Source organism: Schistocerca americana, chromosome 4 (genome assembly GCF_021461395.2).
Source record: "Schistocerca americana isolate TAMUIC-IGC-003095 chromosome 4, iqSchAmer2.1, whole genome shotgun sequence".
NCBI classification, from domain to species: domain Eukaryota; kingdom Metazoa; phylum Arthropoda; class Insecta; order Orthoptera; family Acrididae; genus Schistocerca; species Schistocerca americana.
In genome coordinates, this window is record NC_060122.1 from 465,667,530 (window position 1) to 465,690,676 (window position 23,147).

General features: G+C 41.9%; 1 protein-coding gene across 1 annotated transcript in view; it reads right to left on the reverse strand.

Moving 5' to 3' along the window:
- Positions 1–969: 969 nt before the first annotated feature.
- The window catches only part of LOC124613545 (mucin-17-like), a 412,749-nt gene continuing 390,571 nt past the window's right edge, over positions 970–23,147 (reverse strand). The window contains exons 6-7 of the mRNA XM_047142257.1: positions 20,748–20,935; positions 970–3,531 (exon numbers count right to left, since the gene is read on the reverse strand). Of these exons, the coding sequence (XP_046998213.1) occupies positions 3,352–3,531; positions 20,748–20,935 (368 nt within the window). The 3' untranslated portion in view covers positions 970–3,351. The remainder of the gene's footprint in view (positions 3,532–20,747; positions 20,936–23,147) is intronic.

A 23,147-nucleotide genomic window follows, 5' to 3' on the forward strand; every position in this document is an offset into this window, starting at 1 on the left:
GGGGGGTGAATATTATAGAAGGAGTCCCAGGATTGAATACAATAATCAGGCACAAATGGATGTTGTTTGTGACATTTATGTAGAGATTATGAGCCTTGCAGAGGATAGACTATCATGGAGAATTGCAGCAAACCTGTCTTCAGAATGAAGATAAAAAAACAGCAAAGAAAAATTATCAGTACACAGATTCAAGGTGAAAAGATAATCTGTAAAAAAATAAAGTGTGTTTTGTGACTGCAGCTAACCTGACACCACATATCCATCTTTACATTAATTTAGATTCAGTGAGAACAGTAAGTATCAAATATGGTGCACATCTCTCATGCCACATTTATAACTCACCTTAATAAGCTGAAAATAAAGGATACCAATTTCTTCAATTGCTACATTATATCATTAAGAAATTGAAACCGTATGTTATTATTTTGTGTACAGAATATATTATGTATAATTATTTGTTAAACTCAAAACAGTGAAAGTATCTTTCCCTGCAGGTAAAAACTGCTTCTTTTGTAGAAACTAGCTACAGGGTACATGCTATTGTTTCCATTTTCTATTGTAAAAGTAACACGGTCTTTTAACAAGAAATCAATGCTTATTCCTATATTATAACTGTTGGTAATTCGGTAGTCTAACAGCACTATGAAGTGTTGTAACAAAACTTTATTAGTATAAACTTCTTAAATCTTTTTGATAGGGTTTTTTCATTTTTGATCTCTGTTTTGTTTGTAAAGAAGTATTATATTTGTTTATGGATCTGAGTGGACTGTTACTGCATGAGATTGTTTTACTTTAATTTAGAATTACAAAAATATTTGTGTTCCATGGACTTCTGAAACTGGTTTACTGTATTTGTAATATTGTCACACATGACAAACAAAGAACAAGTAAATAAGATCAAATGTTTTATTACATAAGCATCCACTGCTATGTAAGGAACAAGTTTAATGACAAAGGATAAAAAGTGGAAACATTTATTGACTAGTCTTTATTTTCAATGCCCAATGTATACATAATATGTATTTCCAAATTTTAGATGTACACATAGACTTATTCATAAACAATAGAAATAAAACACAAATTTAATAAACATATGCACATTCAAGGACATGCAGTTAACATTTTCAAACATCTGATTTCACAAAAGGGAGAAACTGACAAGGAATATGTATAAAAGAGTGAAACATTACTAACAAGTCCTACACTTCTCTTCACAATCTTTCAGGTGTAGAGATGAGAAATTACAAGACACTTCGGAGTGATAATATGATCTTTACTCTATCTACACACTATAAACGTACAAAACTCCTGTAAAATAGGATACTAGTCTACTTGTTGTTTAAGGCCCTGTTATCGACTAGATCCTCATTCTTCAGTCACTGCAAATCCAGTATTTGCATCCATTCATGCTTCCCATTCTGGCCAACGCCGGAGGCGAAGTCGTCTTCCAAAATCCCAGACTCAGAAACAACTAGGCTACACCAACATCTTTGTCTACAGAATCAACCTTTTTTTTTTTTTTTTTTTTTTTTTTAACCAGGCGGCTCACTCGATGTTACAAGTCTTGAGTAGGGCGTGAGTGTAGGAATACAAGATTCTGATACAGACCCATGTACTCTCGTGTGGTAGAAAATGCAAAAAAGAGTTCGACTTCCAAAATAAATGTATTTCTGACTATCTTGTTAATGACCGACACTCATACCAGGCTGAACTCGAGTTGAAAATGCCACATACCCGCTTCTTTTTTGCTTTCACTCACCTACAAGTAAGGCTCGTAATAAATACGTCCTATGACAGCTAACCAGCAAGTATGTACAGCAGGTCATAATTTTTCTGAAAAATATATATTATTCACAAAGAGACTGGGTAACGTTCTCGGCCGCGGTTTTCGCTCGGAAAATGTTAAAATACTATATCTACGGCATTTGAAATTTAACAAACATCAATTAATTGCTCTAGATACATCACATCGATTTATTATAATAATAATTATTATTATTGTAGTGAACAATATAGGCAGTTTGGCCCGTTTCACAATAATAGATGAGCTAAGCTAGAGCACCAACACTGAAAAGGAGAATGTATTGTTCCCAGCACGACGGTGACTAAACGAATAACAGTATTTGCTTGAAACACCTACAGAGATTCCAGCTGGCCACTGCATCTTGTGCAGTGTTTGTCTCCTCCACTTGCTCTGGAGGAGAAATAGCGTCACTTGCTTGTTAGGGAACCAATGCAAGACTAATTGATACTCAGTCCCTGAGTTCCAGAGAGACTGCAGCAGAGTCCTGCGAAGAGATTCGTGCTGCAATCTTGTTGCTTGCTGCTACCGCAAAGATTCAAAGGGACTACTTCTCAACAAACTAGGGACTCGCCAGGTAACGTCAGTAATACGGCAATGATCGTTGTCTAAGTTATTTCTTTGTATCGTTAAAAGCTGATTACTTGTTCCGCTTCAAAAAAAAGGACCTAGGTGTAAAATGAGTAAGGGAAGATTGTGTCAGTCTGTCTTTCAGTTCGTAAAAAAGGAATTTGACGAGAGAAAAAACTGTCTGAAAAGGAATACTTAATGCTGTTGTTTGCACTAAGCATTGCTGCGTTGTGTAGGGGATTCGGATCTGATGAGGAGTTGAATGGACCAGTAGAGGCACTGTTGAAGTTTTATACCATGTCCAAACAAACAGAAGCCGGAAAAATAACCTAATCAATCATTTCTGAACACAAACATGCAGTTTTCGACTACTTTATCCTGCAATTTTGAATGACATACTTTCTAGAAAATCTAACCAGCCATTTTCTGGTAAATGCTACGCAATCGATGTCTCCGTCTGACGGGGCAAACGGCCGAAGTCATCTATGTTAGCTCAGGCTTAAATCAACGACAGAATGTAGCGTAATTCTACAGCAACAAACGCATCCTAACTATACACTTGCTTCTATTAATATTAACTGTACATTTCCTTCCAGCCATACGTAAAGAGACAGATGTCCACACCATCAGCTAAACTGTAGTTAGCCGAACAGTATAAACTGACTTCCCGCGAGAGTCATAGCAACGTGAATGGGGGACCTAGGCGACAGCAGCAGGTACAGACCAGTAACAGTAACACTTTCCTCTTCGTTTGGTAAGATTTCGTCAGTGCTAATCTGTGAAGTAAAGATGCAAACGATTCATAAATAGAGCACAGCGTTAGCAGACGATTTGTGAAATTGTAGCGTGACGCGTGTAGTTATCGACAGATGTTTCAGATGACAGCGGAGAGAAGCCAGCGTGCTCGTATCGGGAAAGAAAGTCTGAGTGTTGACGGCGGGTGCAGCAGCATTATCCAGCGGGAGGCCGTCGCAGGACGCCTACTGCTTGTCCTGTTCCTGCGGCGGGGGCGGTGGGGGCGGCAGCACCAGCGAGTCGTGCAGCTCTCCGGAGCCGGGCCCGGGGCTCAGCGTGGGCTGGTCCAGCGAGCCGCCCCCGCTTCCGCTGCTGCCGCTGCTCGCCGCCCGCACCGCCTCGGCGCGCGTCAGCTTCTGGCGGGCCTGCAACACAGCAACGAGTAGCCTCAGTCACCCGCACTGGAGTACAAGGGTCGAAACAAGGTGGTACTCCCATATCGACATAGGCAAAAATAAGAACGTTTCAGAGCGACGGCCAGTGAGACTAGAAATCTACTCTGTAGGAATCAGCACGGGTTTCGAAAAATACGATCGTGTGAAACCCAGCTCGCGCTATTCGTCCACGAGACTCAGAGGGCCATAGACACGGGTTCCCATTTTTTTTTTTTTTGTGGTTTTAGGGGGCACAACTACAGTGGTCATTAGCGCCCAGACTAAGTTATGAATGCACTGCGAGGCACAAGGTTAAAACAGCAACTAAAAAGGACAACACTCTGAAAAGCACATTAACAGGCAAGGTATTAAAAGAAAACAGCATAATCAAGTGTCCTTAGACAGGTTTGTAAAGTGGATAAAACGAAGAACGCGAGCAGCTGCTCCTGGGTCATCCGATAAAATGTCATCCAGAGTACATGGCAGGCCAAGATCAATGCGCAGTGTATTAAAATTCGGACAGGAGGTTAAAATGTGGCGTACCGTCAGCAATTGCCCACATGGGCAGAACGGCGCCGGCCCAGCCGTCAGCAGATGGCGGTGGCTGAACCGGCAGTGTCCAATCCGTAACCGGACCAAAACTACCTCCTCCCGCCGAGAAGAGCGTGAAGTCGTCCAAGCCGTGGAGAGAGGTTTCAAGACCCGAAGCTTGTTGTCAGTAAGTGTAGACCAATCGGCATGCAACAGCGATAAAATGCTCTGACAAATGACCCTGCTAAAATCAGATGAAGGCACACAACAAGAAGCTGTCCGAGGCTGGAGGACCGCAGCCTTGGCCGCGGCATCTGCAGCTCCTTCCGAGGGATACCGAAATGACCAGGAACCCACATGAAGGTAACCGGAGAACCGTCGTCCGCCAGCTGCTGAAGAGAGCGTTGGATCCGGTGCACGAAAGGGTGAACCGGATACGGATCACTGAGACTCTGGATGGCGCTCAGGGAATCAGAGCAGATGACATAAGCAGGATGTCGGCGGCGGCGGATGTAAAGAACAGCCTGATAGAGGGCAAATAGCTCAGCTGTGAAGACCGAACGATGGCCATGGAACCGGTATTTGAGGTAGATGCCGTGTTTCTTGACTTCCGCAAGGCGTTCGATACAGTTCCCCACAGTCATTTAATGAACAAAGTAAGAGCACATGAAGCATCAGACTACTTGTGTGATTGGATTGAAGAGTTCCTAGATAACGGAACGCAGCATGTCATTCTCAATGGAGAGAAGAAGTAAGAGTGATTTCAGGAGTGACACAGGGGAGTGTCGTAGGACCGTTGCTTTTCACAATATACCGAGTGATCAAAAAGTCAGTATAAATTTGAAAACTGAATAAATCACGGAATTATGTAGATAGAGAGGTACAAATTGACACACATGCTTGGAATGACAGGGGTTATTATCAGAACCAAAAATATACAAAAGTTCAACAAATTTCCGACAGATGGCGCTTCATCTGATCAGAATAGCAATAATTAGCATAACAAAGTAAGACAAAGCAAAGATGGTGTTCTTTACAGGAAATGCTCAATATGTCCACCATCATTCCTCAACAATAGCTGTAGTCGAGGAATAATGTTGTGAACAGCACTGTAATCCATGTCCGGAGTTATGGTGAGGCATTGGCGTCGGATGTTGTCTTTCAGCATCCATAGAGATGTTGGTCGATCACGATACACTTGCGACTTCAGGTAACCCCAAAGCCAATAATCGTACGGACCTGGGAGGCCAAGCATGACGAAAGTAGCGGCTGAGCACACTATCATCACCAAACGACGCGCGCAAGAGCTCTTTCACGCGTCTAGCAATATGGGGTTAAGCACCATCCTGCATAAACATCGTACGTTCCAGCAGGTGTTTTCAGTCAGGCTAGGGATGATGTGATTCTGTAACATTTCGACGTACCTCTCACTCGTTACGGTAGCAGTTAAAAAACCAGAATCACGCATTTCCTCGAAGAAAAAAGGCCCGATAACGGTAGATGTGCAAAATCCAACCCATACCGTGACTTTCTCTTCGTGCAATGGAGTTTCCACGAAAGTTCTATGATTTTCGGTAGCCCAAATTCTGCAGTTGTGGGCGTTGATAGACCCTCGGGGCGTGAAATGAGCTTCGTCTGTCCACAACACGTTACTCAACCAATCGTCATTTTCCGCTATCTTTTGAAACGCCCACAGCGCAAATGCCCTCCGCTTCACTAAATCGCCAGTTAACAGTTCATGATGCCGGTGGATTTTGTACGGATAGCATCGGAGGGTACGCCTAAGTGCCAACCAAACAATAGTGTATGGAATGCCGGTGCGACGTGCGACTGCACGAGCGCTGACTTCCCCGTGCATGGATGAACCCGCTACAGTCTCCATTTGTTTCTGAACTGTCTCAGCAGCATTACGCCTTGTGCTGGGTCGGCCACTACGGGGTCTATCGTCTAAACAACCCGTGGCTTCGAACTCCGAAATCATTCTTGCCACAGCTGCTTTTGTCAACGGACCTTTACCCGTTCGAATCTCCATCCTATGGCGATAGGATTGTAACGCTGAACTAGCGCATTCCCCATTCTGGTAACAAAGCTTCAGTAAAAACGCCTTTCCAGGTAACGTCAACATGCTGCGACTGCTGGCGCATCTGATTCGCTCTCTCATTAGTTCCTTTTATACACGATTGTCATGCGCAGTCACTGACTTTTTGCTGTCCAGCGCCTTCTGCCGGATATTTTGTGAACTTTGTTTTTCTTTTTGGTTCTAATTAAACCCCATGCCATTCCAAGCATGTCTGTCAATTTTTACCTCTCTATCTACATTATTCCGTGGTTTATTAAGTTTTCAAATGTATGCTGACTTTTTGATCACCCAGTAAATAAATGACCTGGTGGATGACATCGGAAGTTCACTGAGGCTTTTTGCGGGTGATGCTGTGATACATCGAGAGGTTGTAACAATGGAAAATTGTACTGAAATGCAGGAGGATATGCAACGAATTGACGCATGGTGCAGGGAATGGCAATTGAATCTCAATGCAGACAAGTGTAATGTGCTGCGAATACATAGAAAGAAAGATCTTTTATCATTTAGCTACAATATAGCAGGTCAGCAACTGGAAGCAGTTAATTCCATAAATTATCTGGGAGTAGGCATTAAGAGTGATTTAAAATGAAATGATCATATAAAGTTGATCGTCGGTAAAGCAGATGCCAGACTGAGAATCACTGGAAGTATCCTAAGGAAATGCAATCCGAAAACAAAGGAAGTAGGTACAGTACGCTTGTTCACCCACTGCTTGAATACTACTCAGCAGTGTGGGATCCGTACCAGATAGGGTTGATAGAAGAGATAGAGAAGATCCAACGGAGAACAGCGCGCTTCGTTACAGGATCATTTAGTAATCGCGAAAGCGTTACGGAGATGATAGATAAACTCCAGTGGAAGACTTTGCAGGACAGACGCTCAGTAGCTCGGTACAGGCTTTTGTTGAAGTTTAGAGAACATACCTTCACCGAGGAGTCAAGCAGTATATTGCTCCCTCTTACGTATATCTCGCGAAGAGACCATGAGGATGTAGATGTAGATTTCTGCCTAAAGTGGGTGTCGAAATGCAGCTCTCAGACCTTGCCGACTATAGATCCTCGTACTACGCTTCTTGCCCAACTTGGCTTGGAGCATAAGTTCGTAGTGTTTTCCTGTAAGATTAATAAACACAACAGAGACTTTAATCATCAATGATATACACTGAAGAGCCATAGAAACAGGTACACTTGCCTAACATCGTGTAGGGCCCCGCGAGCACGCAGAAGTACCACAACACGACGTGACATGTACTCGACTAATGTCTGAAATAGTGCTGGAGGGAACTGACACCATGAATCCTGCAGGGCTGTCCAGAAATCCGTAAGAGTACGAACGGTTGGAGATCTCTTCTGAACAGCACGTTCGTTGCAAGGCACCCCCGATAAGCTCAATAATGTTCATACCTGGGGAGTTTGGTAGCCAGCGGAAGTGTTTAGACTCAGAAGATTGTTCCTGGAGTCACTATGTAGCAATTATGGATGTGTGGGGTGTCGCATTGTCCTGCTGGAATTGCCCAAGTCCGATGGAGTACACAATGGACATGAATGGATGCAGGGGATCATACAGCATGCCTACGTACGTGTCACCTATCAGAGTCGTATGTAGACGTAACGGGAGTCCCATATGACTCCAACTGCACACGCCCACATCATTACAGAGCCTCTACCAGCTTGAACAGTCCCCCGCTGACATGCAGGGTCCATGGACTCATGAGGTTGTCTCCATACCCGATGCAATTTGAAACGAGACTCGTCCGACCAGGCAACATGTTTTCAGTCGTTAACACTTCAATGTCGGTGTTGAAGGGACAAGGCGAGGCGTAAATCTCTGTGTCGTGCAGTCAGGAAGTGTACACAAGTGGGCATTCGGCTCCGAAAGCCCATATCGATTATGTATTGTTGAATGGTTAGCACGCTGACACTTGTTGATGGCCCAGAATTGAAATCTGCAGCAATTTGCAGAAGGGTTGCACTTCTGTCACATAGAAAAATTCTCTTCAGTTGTCGTTGGTCCCGTTCTTGCATCAGCGATGTCGGAGAGTTGATATTTTACTGAATTCCTGATATTCGCTGTGCATTCGTGAAATGGTCGAACGGGAAACTCCCCACTTCATCGCTACCTCGGAGATGCTGTGTCCCATAGCTCGTGCGTCGACTATAACATCACGTCCAAACTCACTTAAATCTTGATAACTCGCCACTGTAGTAGCAGTAACCGATCTAACAACTCCGCTAGACACTTGTTGTTTTTATATAGGCGTTGCCGACGGCAGCCCCGTATTCTGCCTGTTTACATATCTCTGTGTTTGAATACGCATGCTTATACCAATTTCTTTGCCGCTTCATAGCGTTATCTCCTCCACTACTTACAACTGTCTGGCAACGCCAGGTTAACAGTTCGATTCTGCGACTGTATAAATCTCGTGGCTTTGGGGCGAAGAACTCATAGAGTCACGTTCTCACCGAGCGAGGTGGTGCAGTGTCTAGAACAGTGGACTCGCATTCGGGAGGACGACGGTTCAATCCCGGGCCCGGCCATCCTGAATTAGGTTTTCCGTGATTTCCTTAAATCGCTCCAGGCAAATGCCGGGATGGTTCCTTTGAAAGGGCACGGTCGACTTTCTTCTCTGTCCTTCCCTAATCCGATGAGACAGATGACCACGCAGTCTGGTCTCCTCCCCCCAAAAAAAACCTCAACCTAGCCATCCGGATAGAAAGTTCCTTGAAGGCTGTTCGATAGAGAGCAGTTAAGGTGAAACGCTGATGGCGCAAGATCAGGTGAATAAGGTTGGAGCGGATTGGCTTCCCAACCCAACTCATGTATAGTGTTTTCTGTCAGTCTAGCAGAATGTGAGCGGGCGTTATTGAGGATGGCATCACTTCACGCAGTCTCCTGGCTTTGTTCTTGGACTGCGTCTGTAAGTCCTCTCAGTTGCTGACAATAAATGACAGCAGTGATGGTTACACCTCAGGGAAGCAATTCGTAGTACACCACACCGTCGCTGTTCCATCCACATTATCTTTTGTGGATGCGCACAGTTCTTTGTACGTGTATCTGCTGCTTTCTTCGGTCTCAACAGCATTCTAAACACGAAAAACACCCCATAGCGTAACACCACCTCCTTCGTACCTCACGGTTAGCACTACTTTGATGGCACGCAACATCCTCCAGGCATTCGCCAAACTCAAACCCTTCCATCTGATAGTCACTCCAAGTAACTGTTTTCCAGTAATCAGACGTCCAGTGGCGTCTATACACCACCTCAAGTGTTGCTTAGCATTGGCTACAGAAATGTCAGCTTATGAGCAGCTTGAACATTGTACCCCATTATTTTTAAATCCCTGTGCACAGTCATTGAGCTTGCTGGTAGGACAATCATTGTGTTTGCTGGTAGGACTTCGTGTGGTATAGTCGGAGGAACGAGGTGTCAAAGCAAGGTTGGCAACTGGCAAGGAAAATTATAATCACTGCATGCCGCACCGACGAATGAGCTTCGATACGCCACCATTGTCGATTGTCTACTTATGGCTGAGCAGAGGAACGCTCAGCTCAATTAGCAGTCACCGATCAAGACGACAGCATCGCCTTAGATTGGCCGCCAGAGTATTAAATGTCTTTGGCAGAACTTAATTCGAATATTATGACTGTTATATTTGAAGTGAAGAGTCTTGCAAATCTGTCTGTATCAACTGATATTTTAATACTCAGTTACAGTTGTAAATAGTCGGAATACTCCTGTGGAAACAGATTCTACAAATTTACGTAACTTTTGGTTCTATACTGTAGTAAAATGAACTAATACATTACGTGTTATAGTGCCACTCAGTCTGTCCCTAGGCAAACAAAAGAACCCATCGTTTTACTGGCGACGTTATTTTCGTTCATCACAACGCTTTGCATCTCATGAGTGATTCTTTCCACTGATTTCATGCGATTTTTTACAACCACCTTCTACAATATTCGATGTTCCCTGTACGTCAGTATTTGAGTGAGGTCTGTCTCGTCTTGGTTTATCTGAGGCTGTTCCTTCGTGTTTCCACTTCACAATCACCAATAGTCGACTAGGTGCACTTTATCAGGGTTGAAATGTCTCCGATGGATTTGACACTTAGGTGACATCCAGTGACTAGTCCACGTTCGAAGTCGATGAGCTCTCCTGGCCGAACCATTTTGACGTTTCTGCTTCCCTGCTGACAACACAGTACTCCCCGCCACCTTTTATAACGGCCGATACTCCTCTCGTGATGTGCGCTGGTCAATCCCACATTACGTAGGGTTTCCAGATACCTTTGATGAGATCGTGTATCTACACTACTGGCCATTAAAATTGCTACACCAAGAAGAAATGCAGATGATAAAAGCGTATTCATTGGACAAATATATTATACTATAACTGGCATGTGATTACATTTTCACGCAATTTGGGTGCATAGATCCTGAGAAATCAGTACCCAGAACAACCACCTCTGGCCGTAATAACGGCCTTCATACGCCTGGGCATTGAGCCAAACAGAGCTTGGATGGCGTGTACAGGTACAGCTGCCCATGCAGCTTCAACACGATACCACAGTTCATCAAGAGTAATTACTGGCGTATTGTGACGAGCCAGTTGCTCGGCCACCATTGACCAGACGTTTTCAATTGGTGAGAGATCTGGAGAATGTGCTGGCCAGGGCAACAGTCGAACATTTTCTGTATCCAGAAAGGCCCGTACAGGACCTGCACTATCCTGCTGAAATGTAGGGTTTCTCAGGGATCGAATGAAGAGTAGAACCACGGGTCGTAACACATCTGAAATGTAACGACCACTGATCAAAGTGCCGTCAATGCGAACAAGAGGTGACCGAGACGTGAAACCAACGGCACCCCATACTACCACGCCGGGTGATACGCCAGTATGGCGATGACGAATACACGCTTCCAATGTGCATTCACCGCGATGTCACCAAACACGGATGAGACCATCATGATGCTGTAAACAAAACCTGGATTCGTCCGAAAAAATGAGGTTTTGCCGTTCGTGCACCGAGGTTCGTCTTTGTACACAATCGCTGGCGCTCCTGTCTGTGATGCAGCGTCAGGGGTAACCGCAGCCATGGTCTCCGAGATGACAGTCCATGCTGTTGCAAACGTCGTCGAACTGTTCGTGCAGATGGTTGTTGTCTTGCAAACGTCCCCATCTGTTGACTCAGGGATCGAGAAGTGTCTGCACGATCCGTTACAGCCATGCGGATAAGATGCCTGTCATCTCGACTGCTAGTGATACGCGGCCGTTGGGATCCAGCACGGCGTTCCGTATTACCCTCCTGAATATACCGATTCGATATTCTGCTAACAGTCATTGGATATCGACCAACGCGAGAAGAAATGTCGCGATACGATAAACCGCAATCGTGATAGGCTACAATCCGACCTTTATCAAAGTCGGAAACGTGATGGTACGCATTTCTCCTCCTTACACGAGGCTTCAGAACAACGTTTCACCAGGCAACGCCGGTCAACTGCTTGCTGTTTGTGTATGAGAAATCCCTTGGAAACTTTCCTCATGTCAGCACGTTGTAGGTGTCAGCACCGGCGCCAACCTTGTGTGAATGCTCTGAAAAGCTAATAAATCGCATATCACAGCATCTTCTTCCTGTCGGTTAAATTTCGCGTCTGTTGCATGTCATCTTCGTGGTGTAGCAATGTTAATGGCCAGTTGTGTAGTTTCCAACAGATATGCTGCCTCAGTTATTGGAACGCATCGCCCTGGACATATCAGTTCACTCACGTGTTACCAATGTAATGGATGCCCCAGCCCTTACTACACAGTAGGACATGCCTTAGAAAAAACTTATGGAAATTGCTGGATCGCTCACTTGGGAAACACAAAATGGCCTCCACACTCACAAGGCTTAAGACCATTGGAGTTTTATCTGTGGGGAAAACTTTAACAAGAGAATTAGAAGGAAAGACTGACGACTTCCGAAGACAATAAATACTCTGTAACTCAGGCCTATGATGCAGGAAATGTACTATTGTCTATCTGGTATCGCTTAATAGCATGTATAAATACTAATTGTCGACAATTTTGAGCGCTCGATACGACAGTCATAATAATGAACATGTGAACCGTGCCTCAATTACATGTTTTCAATAGGTCAGACTTTTGTTGGAGACCTGCGGATAGCTGGACCGTGATTCGTGACGCTATTAGCTTGTTAATATTTGTTTCTATTGTTCTAAGGTGTCCGACCGGCTACCCTCGTCAACGTAACGCGATATTTCGACAGCCTACTGTGGCGCCATCTTCAGGTGATACCTGTCGAATGACCGTCTTCGCTACATTCCGCCTCCTTTATGCTATAATCTCTCCCCACCCCCTTCGCGCTACCCGGTCGCACGATGCGTCAGTTGGAATGGTCGGTGAACGGCATCGCGGCTGACGCTATGGTTTTAGTTGGCTGAGCACTGGGTCTCAAACTTTGCCTAGGGTGTAGCCACTGTCTCTGTTGATCAGCCCGTCAGCCACTAGAATTTCAGTGGCCTCCTTCAAGTTCCACAAAAGTCATTGAAGTTCTCTTCGACGTCTCTTTTTAATTCCACAGAAAAAAGTATGCAGCCCGAGTAATAAAAGTTCTTGTCATAATTCGGCAGTTATAAACGTGGCTATTACCTTCATATATCAGCAAAATTCGACACATTGTATATATAGCGTAGCATAATACCACAATTGCTTTATTAATTATACCATAATCATCATTAATTTATAGATAACATTACATACTGTTTTTGTTGAAACCTAATACCTTACTACTTCTTCATTGAAGATGAATAATCTTTTCTCTTTATCCAAGCGAAAACCAAATAAAGTGAAATACACAAGATACCGGAAAAAAGATTAAACCTTGAAGAAAAGTTTCGCTAGTACCTACCTATAAAAATATAGATATGTGAACAAAATACACTATAAATGTAATTTCTCCACAAAAACGAAAATCTATAGTAATAGCACCAAAAAATGTGGTAAATTGCTGTTTTTCTACCATGTCTAGGGCTGTAGGGGCAAAAATAAAAGTTTTAAATTCTGAAAGAAAAATAAATAGAATTAAAGACAAGTATACAATCATAGCCTGATGCAAAGAAAAAAAACACAGTTCCTTAAAATTGTTGGGAAAGATTTTATAACACAATATTAAAAATAAAGAAAGAGAAGTTTAAATATAAAAAATTAGTAGAATTTTTGTCATTTCATAAAAATTATAATGTAGAAGTAAAAAATTAAAAATACTATTCATGAACTATAAGAATAAATTGAGAGGTAAGTATGAGAGAAATATTTTACAATATATTAGAAAATGAGCATTGTACATTAAAAACTGGGATGAACTTGTATCATAACATAAGAAACAATATTCAGTGAAGACACTAATCACAGGATGAATATAAAAATCATCTCTATCAGATTGACTAAATTTAGTAGAATATAGGATTGTCATTGATGGAAAAGTAATTTCTCTAGAAGAATCAGGAACAACTATTAGAAAGTTAAATTAATCTTAAATTTTGGGTGAACTGAAGTCAGTAATGGAAACTCATCATAATTTGTCTTTAGAGCCTGAAATATCATGATATGTACATTTCACTTTCAAGTAATGTTATCCTACAGGTGTTTATGTATCTTCTTTAAAATTGTTTCTTAATAATGTGCCAGTGCAAGACCTCTAGTACTGAGCGCCAAGTAATTTCAATCATACTGGCATTAAGAATTAAACTAAAGCTGTACAAGGTTACAAGTTATAAACAGATTACATGTGCAATGCATTGTTACCCTGTTGTGACATTACTATCAGTGCAAAGAAGACATACTGTACAAATAGAACAAGGAGTATGAGAGAGATAATTTTGTATGATGTGGTCATTCCTGGTCAGCAGTGCAATGTTTGAGTTAGTAGTCACTAACGCCAAAAATAAAATTGTAGATTCTAGAAATATTAATAACCTCATCTTGATAAACTGAATGAAGGATCCAATCTACAAATCAAAATAGAGCTAATGAGAAAAGTCCCATCTACCAGAGAATAGGGGGCAAATAAAATTGTAAAACCATTGAAACTTGAGGCAGCTATAAGCAGATCTTAGAATTTTTCTGTTCAAATTGCATCAAACATCAGCAATCATTTGAAGGAGATCATTCCTCAGACTGTGTTAAACATTTAGTAATGAAACATAACTTACATGCAAGGAGATGTGGTACAGAATACACTAGCATCATACTATTAGTATCAACGATCTCAAAAATATGTGAGAAAGTAATGTACAAGGCATCAGCTATTAATCTTAGTGGTCAAAACAGATGAATCCGTTGTTTTCATTAAACTGCTATGGTATTTGAGTTTGATAAGTAAACGAAAAATAGCTTGCAAGTTATACAATTTCTTGAAGGATGAAACATCTGTTAATTTCATTCTTTAGCTGACAGTGTGTCATCAAATGTATTGCTTATTTCTAATTAGAGGAATGTTATGTCAAGGAGGTACTGAGATACTGTAATTGATGCATATCTGTTCTTCTTATAGCTTAGAACTTCCAGGTAAGTCCTACAAAAGCCACGAAAAGTATGTAATTTTCCGTGATGCAACTATAATCGTCTAAAGATTTGCAGGAAACGGACTTCTGCTTGGATACAGTAAAACACAACAAAATCCATACTTTGTGCACCATTCTATTAATACTATGTCTACAGTCATTAATTATACTGACTGACTCAGAATCTGACTACATTTGGCACACGAATGTCTACAAATAGTACCTGTGTTCTTATTGGTGTGCGTTACTTCGCATAAAATCATTTTTGATATACCGAAGTGTTTCATTCTACAGTGACTCCACTCAGAGAGGGAGCTTTTAGCACATAAGTGACCTAGAATACTTCATAGTATACTTATGGCATTGTGTAAATTTCTGTTCAAAGAGCATGGATCCTAAAAAGAAGGTGCAGTACTTTGATTCATTTTCTTCTTAATATTTTTGAATGTTATTCAAAAACCTGCACTCTCTCTACAGAAACCACTATTCCTTGAATATCGTTTTATTTGTAGTCATATTCGTAATTATAGTAGCAACATGTCATACACTGCACACCTATATTTTGTTTTACAGTATAACTTCTTAAATCTTCTTTTTGGTCAGTAGAATTGTAATTCAGTAGCCCATGAACAATTATGAACTCAAATAAAACACGCAAAATTATGCAGACATGGGTTAGTTTCTTAGAAAGTTGCAATTATATAACGTATTGTGTTTCTAAATCATTTCAGGCAAACTATGTGGTATCTTTCATTAAACACCAAGGGTGTTCTGTTAGCTTTTTTGACAAATTAATAATATTGTAATACAGTAACTGATAATCAAAATTTGAGGTATTACAGAGAGTTCTGTCACAAATACTGTGTCACTTACGGTGTAAAAGCTCGAAAAATAATTAACCTATAACATCTCTAACAACAGAACTCTTTCAATCTCGTACAAATGCAGTATTGAACGTTTTAGTTAGTCCATGACTGAAGTGCTATGCAGTGATCCTTTTGAATAAAAAATGATAACATATTTTATTTATCAAATTTCCCTCATGTATGTCTTGTCTTTACAAATAGATTATTCACTTTTTAATCTCAACACGTGCCTTTTGCTTCCATTATACTCATATTAAGTTGCCGTTTTTCATGGCCATATTTCTTTTTTATTATTGGACTTCAGTGTTCATACCTTTTTTACTAAACTTTGCATCTAATGACTACAATTTTTGTAAACACATACAGAGTGGATAGCACCTAGTCACAGATCATAGTGAAACATCAAAGTACCTGGTAACAAATTCAGATCTTTAAGGCTATTGACAGAAAAATGTAAAGGATAGTAAAAAATCCTTACCCACTCTTAATTGAAATTGCTGTAAAATCTTATAACTAACTCCATGAAGGCGTCTGGAAGGTAGAGATAAAGCAACACGTTTATACAGATCTGTTCCTTATATACTACAAACGGCCTGTGCTTGATCTATTTCTGATTTGGTGTTCCACTCCAGACTGTTTCTGTAGCACCTGAACGATCATTTTACTGCTCTACTATTTCACAGGTCAATATTCAAAGACTATCAATCTCTTTAATGAATTTTTCACACTCTAGTTAGCAGCAGATTGAGGCTAGTGTTATTATTTCAGCAAAGGCACACAGTTGTCTATCTAAATCCAGTAATTTTATAAAATATTCTAAATCTTTTCACGTGATATCAGAATTTACCGCAGATTCTTCTACTATAAAATTAATCCAGAATGATTATCGTTGATTTGCTGAGACATAAATGCGCTGCAAAGTTGTTGAATCGAACCAACACGCTGCTGCAGTATTCTCACCATGACCTGGAGCACTAGAATATGATTTTGGCCTTGGTTCATGCTGGGTGAAGGGAATACCCAGTAGCCTTGTGGAGATTTATAGCAGTAATAAAGAATAAACAAATTTGCCTCGGCTTTGTATAATAAAGATTAGGGTAACCCCAAGGCAAATACGGCTCTGCATCTAATGGCTCGTGTGTGTTCGCCGATGCTAGAACTGAAAGCTACAGTGTACCATCATGTAGGTACTAGCTAGCCAACAGCGACAAAGCGTGTTACAAAATGTGAGCGTTATGTAAATAATGTCTACCCAAGTTTGGATGGAATGAAGAGATTTGGTTGCAGAACGGTGAATGAAGAATAAGACCTAAACTTGAACTGAAAATGATTACGAAATTTTGGGAGACTTATCACTTGAAGATCCACAGTATACATTCCGAGGTTGAGTCTAAAACAAAAAAATAAATAAATAAAAGTAGAAAGAATCTTCATATTTATCGTTTTCGAGAAAGGGACGTTAATAACCTGTAACTGTGTGGAAGGTCGTTTTATCTTCCGTCATGTCTGAGCGACGTCACGTTACAGAAGCAACTTTTGCGCGATCCATGATTAATTCAAGCAATAATGAACATGCACCTACTCTAACTAGAGCCTGTCATTCGCTCTTCAGTTTTCATGGTACACAATGGTGCGATGACACACATGGGTTAATTATCGTTAATCTGTAGCGGATGCGAAGGACTACCGTTTTTATTCCCTATGGTGAAATGAAAATGAAACGATGGTATAACATTATTCATCGGGAAAACGCCATTTGGGGTTGCTGGACGTCTGTTGCAGAGCTTTCTGTTTGGCACCATTTCGGCGACCTACGCTTCTTTGCGAATAAGAGGAAATGAAATTATTAGGACAACACATACATGTAGTTCCCGAGAGAATAAAATCTCTGATTCCTTTGGGAACTGGTCCCCGCATCCCCCTGTCTAGAAACTGTGACGCTAACCACATTTGTTCTCCTAGATCTTCAGGTGTTTGTCTCTGACACCCATAATACCCCCAAAATCAATTTAATCTACAAACAAAAACAATATTTAATGCCAGAGCCACTTTCACCTTAAAGTTAACTAGCATGGAATTTTGCCACCACTTTACGCTTCGGCGGCGAACGAAAACGAAACACGCCTCCAATCGTCCTGTAAAAAAAGAGGAAGAAAGGACAGGGGACAATTTTTTTCCGGTGGTATCAGCAGTGGGCAGACGGTGTGGTGTCCAGACCGTCTTCTCGTTCATCGAGGGGTAAACACCCTCTGGGTACCGACGAAGTCTCACACCAGTCCACCCTATGCTGCGATAACTTCCTGAAATCATAACAAATGTTTCTCCTTATATTTAGATCGAGGGAGATGGCACAGTGGTCAGCAAACTGCGCTCTCATTCGGAGTACGATGGTTCGAATCCCCATCCGGTCTTCTCTATTTAGGTCTTCTCACGATTTCCCTAAATTGCTTAGGGCAAATGCAGGGATGATCCATTGAAAAAGATCTGGCCGATTTCCTTTCCTAAACTTCGCTAATCCGAGCTTGTGCTCCGTCTCTTTTCACCTCGTTGTCGAGGAATCTTTAAATTCCAATGCCACTTTCTTCCTATGTTTAGGGTTTTCCATATATTCCTTCCCTTCTAGATTCTGCAGAGAGTCTCTTCAGTTATTCGCTCATCAGTCCGCAAAATTTTCAGCATCCTTCTGTAATACTACACCTCAAACGCTTCGCCTCTTGTTTTCCAGTTTCGCCCAAGTCCATGCTTCCTTAATTTATAATTTCGTCTTCAGCTGTTGCTACTAAGGATAAATCGCTCTTCTGTAAGTGCACACAGGATTATATTACTCTGGTTACAAATGAGCTTCTGTTAAGGCCACTTTTTAATGATGTATAGTGGTATAGTGATATGGAATGTTAAGTGGGGTACCTGGTTCTTTAGTCCATGAAACCAGATGCAAAATAAAAAGCAAATCTCGTCACTAATCTACTGTTTTAAGATACAGGAATATTAATCATCTATTTGACACACCCTTTCCAAATGATTGTAAAGATACCAGTCTTATTTCAACCATTACAGCGCTGATATGCAAAAGAAAATAATTTATAATCAGAGAATTTAATATGAGATGTTACACGCCATATAAAGGATTGATCCATGCACCAAGTTCGCTAATTCGCAAATATAATGTAGGATGGGCTTCAACTAACGAGCTGAAAGGACTACGAGCGGATTGGTTTTTGGCATGTCAGCTGTCGCTCAAGCGCAATATTAAGGTAATGGGTATGTGATGATTACACGAAAGAAAAGTGAAAAGGCGTTCTAGAATAATGTAAGTGTGACGTGTAAAATGACTGCTTGTGTTGTTTATCGGAAGAAGAGCCGATTACTGTTACGCACAAATGTGAATGTCGGCTGTTAGGAAAGTCGACAAACAGTATGAAACGTTTTTGAAATATTTGTAAAGAGACGTCCTTGGTGCAACTGGATACCACTAGAAACATTGCGCGTTATTTAGCTGAAGCTCTAGAAGAATGTCAGGCAACAGAGTTAGCCGTATAGCAACAATCACTAATTTGGAACTGCACACGAATAGAATTCAACTTCGAATGCAAAGGAATGGTTGTGCTTGATGTCATCTAATATAATGCAAAACCTGAACTATTGTTAACTGCTTATTAATACTAGTGTGATAAGCGTTTACTCAGCATTTGTAAAAAAGACCAGCACTATGTTGACTTCTTCAAGTAGTCTTACTGTTTTATACAATTTCTCGTGTTTAATTATAACGTCCATTTTCATTGCCAAATTTTAGTGGACAAAAGAAAGAGACAGACATATTAAAAAGTAAAATCAATAAAAATATTAACTTTTGGTAAAGACAATGATTACTGAAACAGGTGTTAGACACTTTCGGTACAGGGTGACAATTACTGAACTATATGAAATAAGAATTTCTAACTTCTGAACGGTATGCGTTAAGACGCACAAACTGCAAGGTTGGCCGTGGGGCATGATGGGAATTAGTATGCACATGCACACTGGTTTGGAGACGAAGGCCACTTTCATCTGGATGGTTTCGTCAATAAGCAAAACTGGCGCATTTGGGGGATTGAGAATCCGCATTTCGCGATCGAGAAGTCTCTTCACCCTCGCCGGGTGACTCTGTGGTATGCAATGTCCAGTCACGGAGTAATCGGTGCGATGTTGCTTGATGGCACGGTGATAACCGAACGAGAAGGTTTTGGAAGATTATTTCATCCCTATTATGAAAAGTGATCCTGATTTCGACAACATGTGGTTCACGCAAGACGGAGCTCGACCCCGTCGAAGCAGGAGAGTGTTTCATGTTCTGGAGGAGCACTTTGGGGACCGCATGCTGACTCTGGGGTATGTAGAGGCCAGTGGCATGGGCCTCGACAGACCTCTATATTCTCCGGATCTGAAAAAATGCAACTCCTTTCAGTGGGGCTCTATGAAAGACAAGGTGTACAGCAATAACCCCAAAACCATAGCTGAGCGAAAAACTGCCATTTAGGAGGTCATCGACAGCAACGTAGTTGCGACACTTCAGCGGGTCACGCAAAATTTCGCTATTCGTCACCGTCAATGATGGCAGGCATATCGAACATGTCATTACCTAAATCAGAATGTCTGTCTTGATGTTTAAATGTTGAATAAAGCGTGTGCACGCCGTAGTTTGTTACTAATTTTCGTTTTTTTCATATAGTCAATAATTGTTACCTTGTACCATATTGCGAAAGATTTTTGACAGAAAATGTAGAAAATATACTGTACTCGCTTTGACATTAATTTTGTATTGGGCGAATGAAAGTCAGAATTTTGTTTTTTCGCCACACTGATGTAATTTCAGTTTTGTTTACTGGATGAAAATAGGTCATAGTCTGAGCGTTTCCCTTCAGTTTACAGCTCGAACCTACAAAAAAACTGTAAGCATCTGTGATTAGCGGAAATATTGTGTGTTTCGATTTCATATCGACACTTCAGAGAACAATATTTTAGAAATTTTGAACTCTAGAAACAGGGTCTAGAGTGACTGAGTAATAGTGCGCCAGAGTCAATTTGCTGGGCGCCAACATCCACTGATCTATGAAGAGAGACTGGTGCCAGCACGTTAGGCGGACACTTAAGCACGGTGACGGGAGGGAGCACTGGCTCACCTGGAAGCCGCGGAATCCGCTCTGGATGGTGGAGGCGGCGTCGTCCATCTCCTTCTTGAGCGTGTCCCACACCTCGCCGTCCTCCTCCAGCACTTCTGCAGACCGCGTCGCGGCGCTGGCTGCAGCCGAGGCCGCCTTCGGCATTGCGCTGTCTAGTGACATGCCCATCGTGCCGGCCGAAATCGTACCTGAAAATACAAGGTGAATAAAAAAGAATCATCTGATTTTTAAAAAACATCATAACTATTATGTCATTTGAGATATGTGCGTGAAGAACGTACTGTTGGAAAGAGCAAAGTCTTGAGTTTTACATGGTTTCCGCTAGGTAGCAGCAGTGTGCACCCATTTCAGTTCTAGTAAAAATAGTGTCGGTGCAACAGAAAGAGTTTTGAGTTCTACTTTTTCGCATAGCAGGTCAGTAACAACTGTTCAGGGTGACTTTCGTACTAGGTATGGTGTTGATCCTCCTGCAGCATTAGACGGTGGCATGAACAATTCCACGAAACAGGTTGTTTGTGTAAAGGCAAATCGCTGGGCCGTCCCCGAATGTGTGACAGATATCGAACGCATCTGCCATAGTTTCACAAGGTGTCCGCAGAAATCCGTCCACCGTGCAGCTCGACAGCTCAACATGCCCCTGATGTCCGTCTGGCGTGTGTTGCGTCGATACTTACACATGAAACCATACAAAATTCAGCTAGAGCAAGCCCTTCGTGAAGGTGACAAACAACAACGTGTGGAGTTCTGAAATTTCGTTCTTGGCAAGATGGAGGGGGACAATTTCCTTCTACTTGATGTGAATCTTCAGGTTTTCGCGGCGCAAAGACTGCTCCATTAAGTTTCGGGAATGCAGCCGCATAAATTCTGCTTCTTCTTCTAATATTTCGGCTGTATATCTTTCAGCCATCTTCAGAGAGAGCCGTACGACTGACGCTCCAGCGCTCGCTCCATCCTTTTAAATTTGCGGACCGCGCCACTGCGCATGCGGCCACAGATGAACAAGGCGCCAGTGATGTTGATCGGCGGCAAAGACGTAACATATGCATGAGTTACGTCTGTGGCTGCGCATTCGATCCGTGCTGGGAGATCGATGTATTACTGGGAGCTGAACTGTAGCGACGTCTTTGTAAGTTCAATATTGAAAGTGCCGGATTCCATGATTTATCTAACGTGAATCCGCTGTCTCTATTAATTAAATTCTTCGCCAAGCGGATTTTAATGGCCTCTTTTACTACGGAGTCCCAGAAAGATGAAACGGAAGTCGGAATTTCGACATTTTCATATACCATAGAGTGACCAGAATCAATACAATGCTCTGCCACAGCCGATTTACTGGGTTGTTTTTGATAAGGAGATTTTAGCTTTGTTTCACCATGTGATGACCTCCACATACTTTTTATTTAATAACGACTTTTTTGAACAGACTGATGGTGTTGCCATGGGTAGTCCTTTGTCACCCTTGGTGGCCAATTTATTTATGGAGGATTTCGAGGAGAAGGCCCTGGAGTCTGCTAGTTTGAAGCCTACAGTTTTTTGGAGGTACGTTGACGACACCTTTGTAGTGTGGCCCCATGGCGAGGACAAATTGCAGGACTTCTTAAACCATCTGAATTCCATCCACGGACAAATTCAGTTTACAATGGAAGTGGAAAAGGAGGGATGTCTTCCATTTTTGGATGTCTTGGTTCGGCGCAAAGAAGATGGCACTCTGGGTCATGCAGTATATCGGAAACCGACCCATACTGACTTATATTTACATGCAAATAGCTGTCACCATCCTTCGCAGACGAGTAGTGTTCTAAGAACTTTGGTACACCGAGCACACGTCATATCTGATGAAAGTAGTTTAAAAGACGAACTTTTACATCTGAAGAGAGTTTTTGAGGACAACGGGTATTCTCCACAACAGATACGTAAGGCACTACAAATAAAACCTAAGGTGTCCGTAAGGAATGCAGAAGATGACAAGGAAACATTTAAATCCATGGCTGTCCTGCCGTATGTGGGAAGCCTTTCATCCAAAATAGGACGGATCCTCACTAAACATAAAGTAAAAGTGATTTTTCGTCCACCGGCGAAGACGGCTGCACTCCTGGGTTCCGTTAAAGATGACTTACTACTCCGCAAGCCTGGAGTTTACAAGATACCATGTGAATGTGGCCTTTCATATATCGGACAAACGAATCGTACAGTCCAAGAGAGGTGTACGGAACATCGCAGGTACACTCGGCTCTTACAACCCAGTAAATCGGCTGTGGCAGAGCATTGTATTGATTCTGGTCACTCTATGGTATATGAAAATGTCGAAATTCCGACTTCCGTTTCATCTTTCTGGGACTCCGTAGTAAAAGAGGCCATTAAAATCCGCTTGGCGAAGAATTTAATTAATAGAGACAGCGG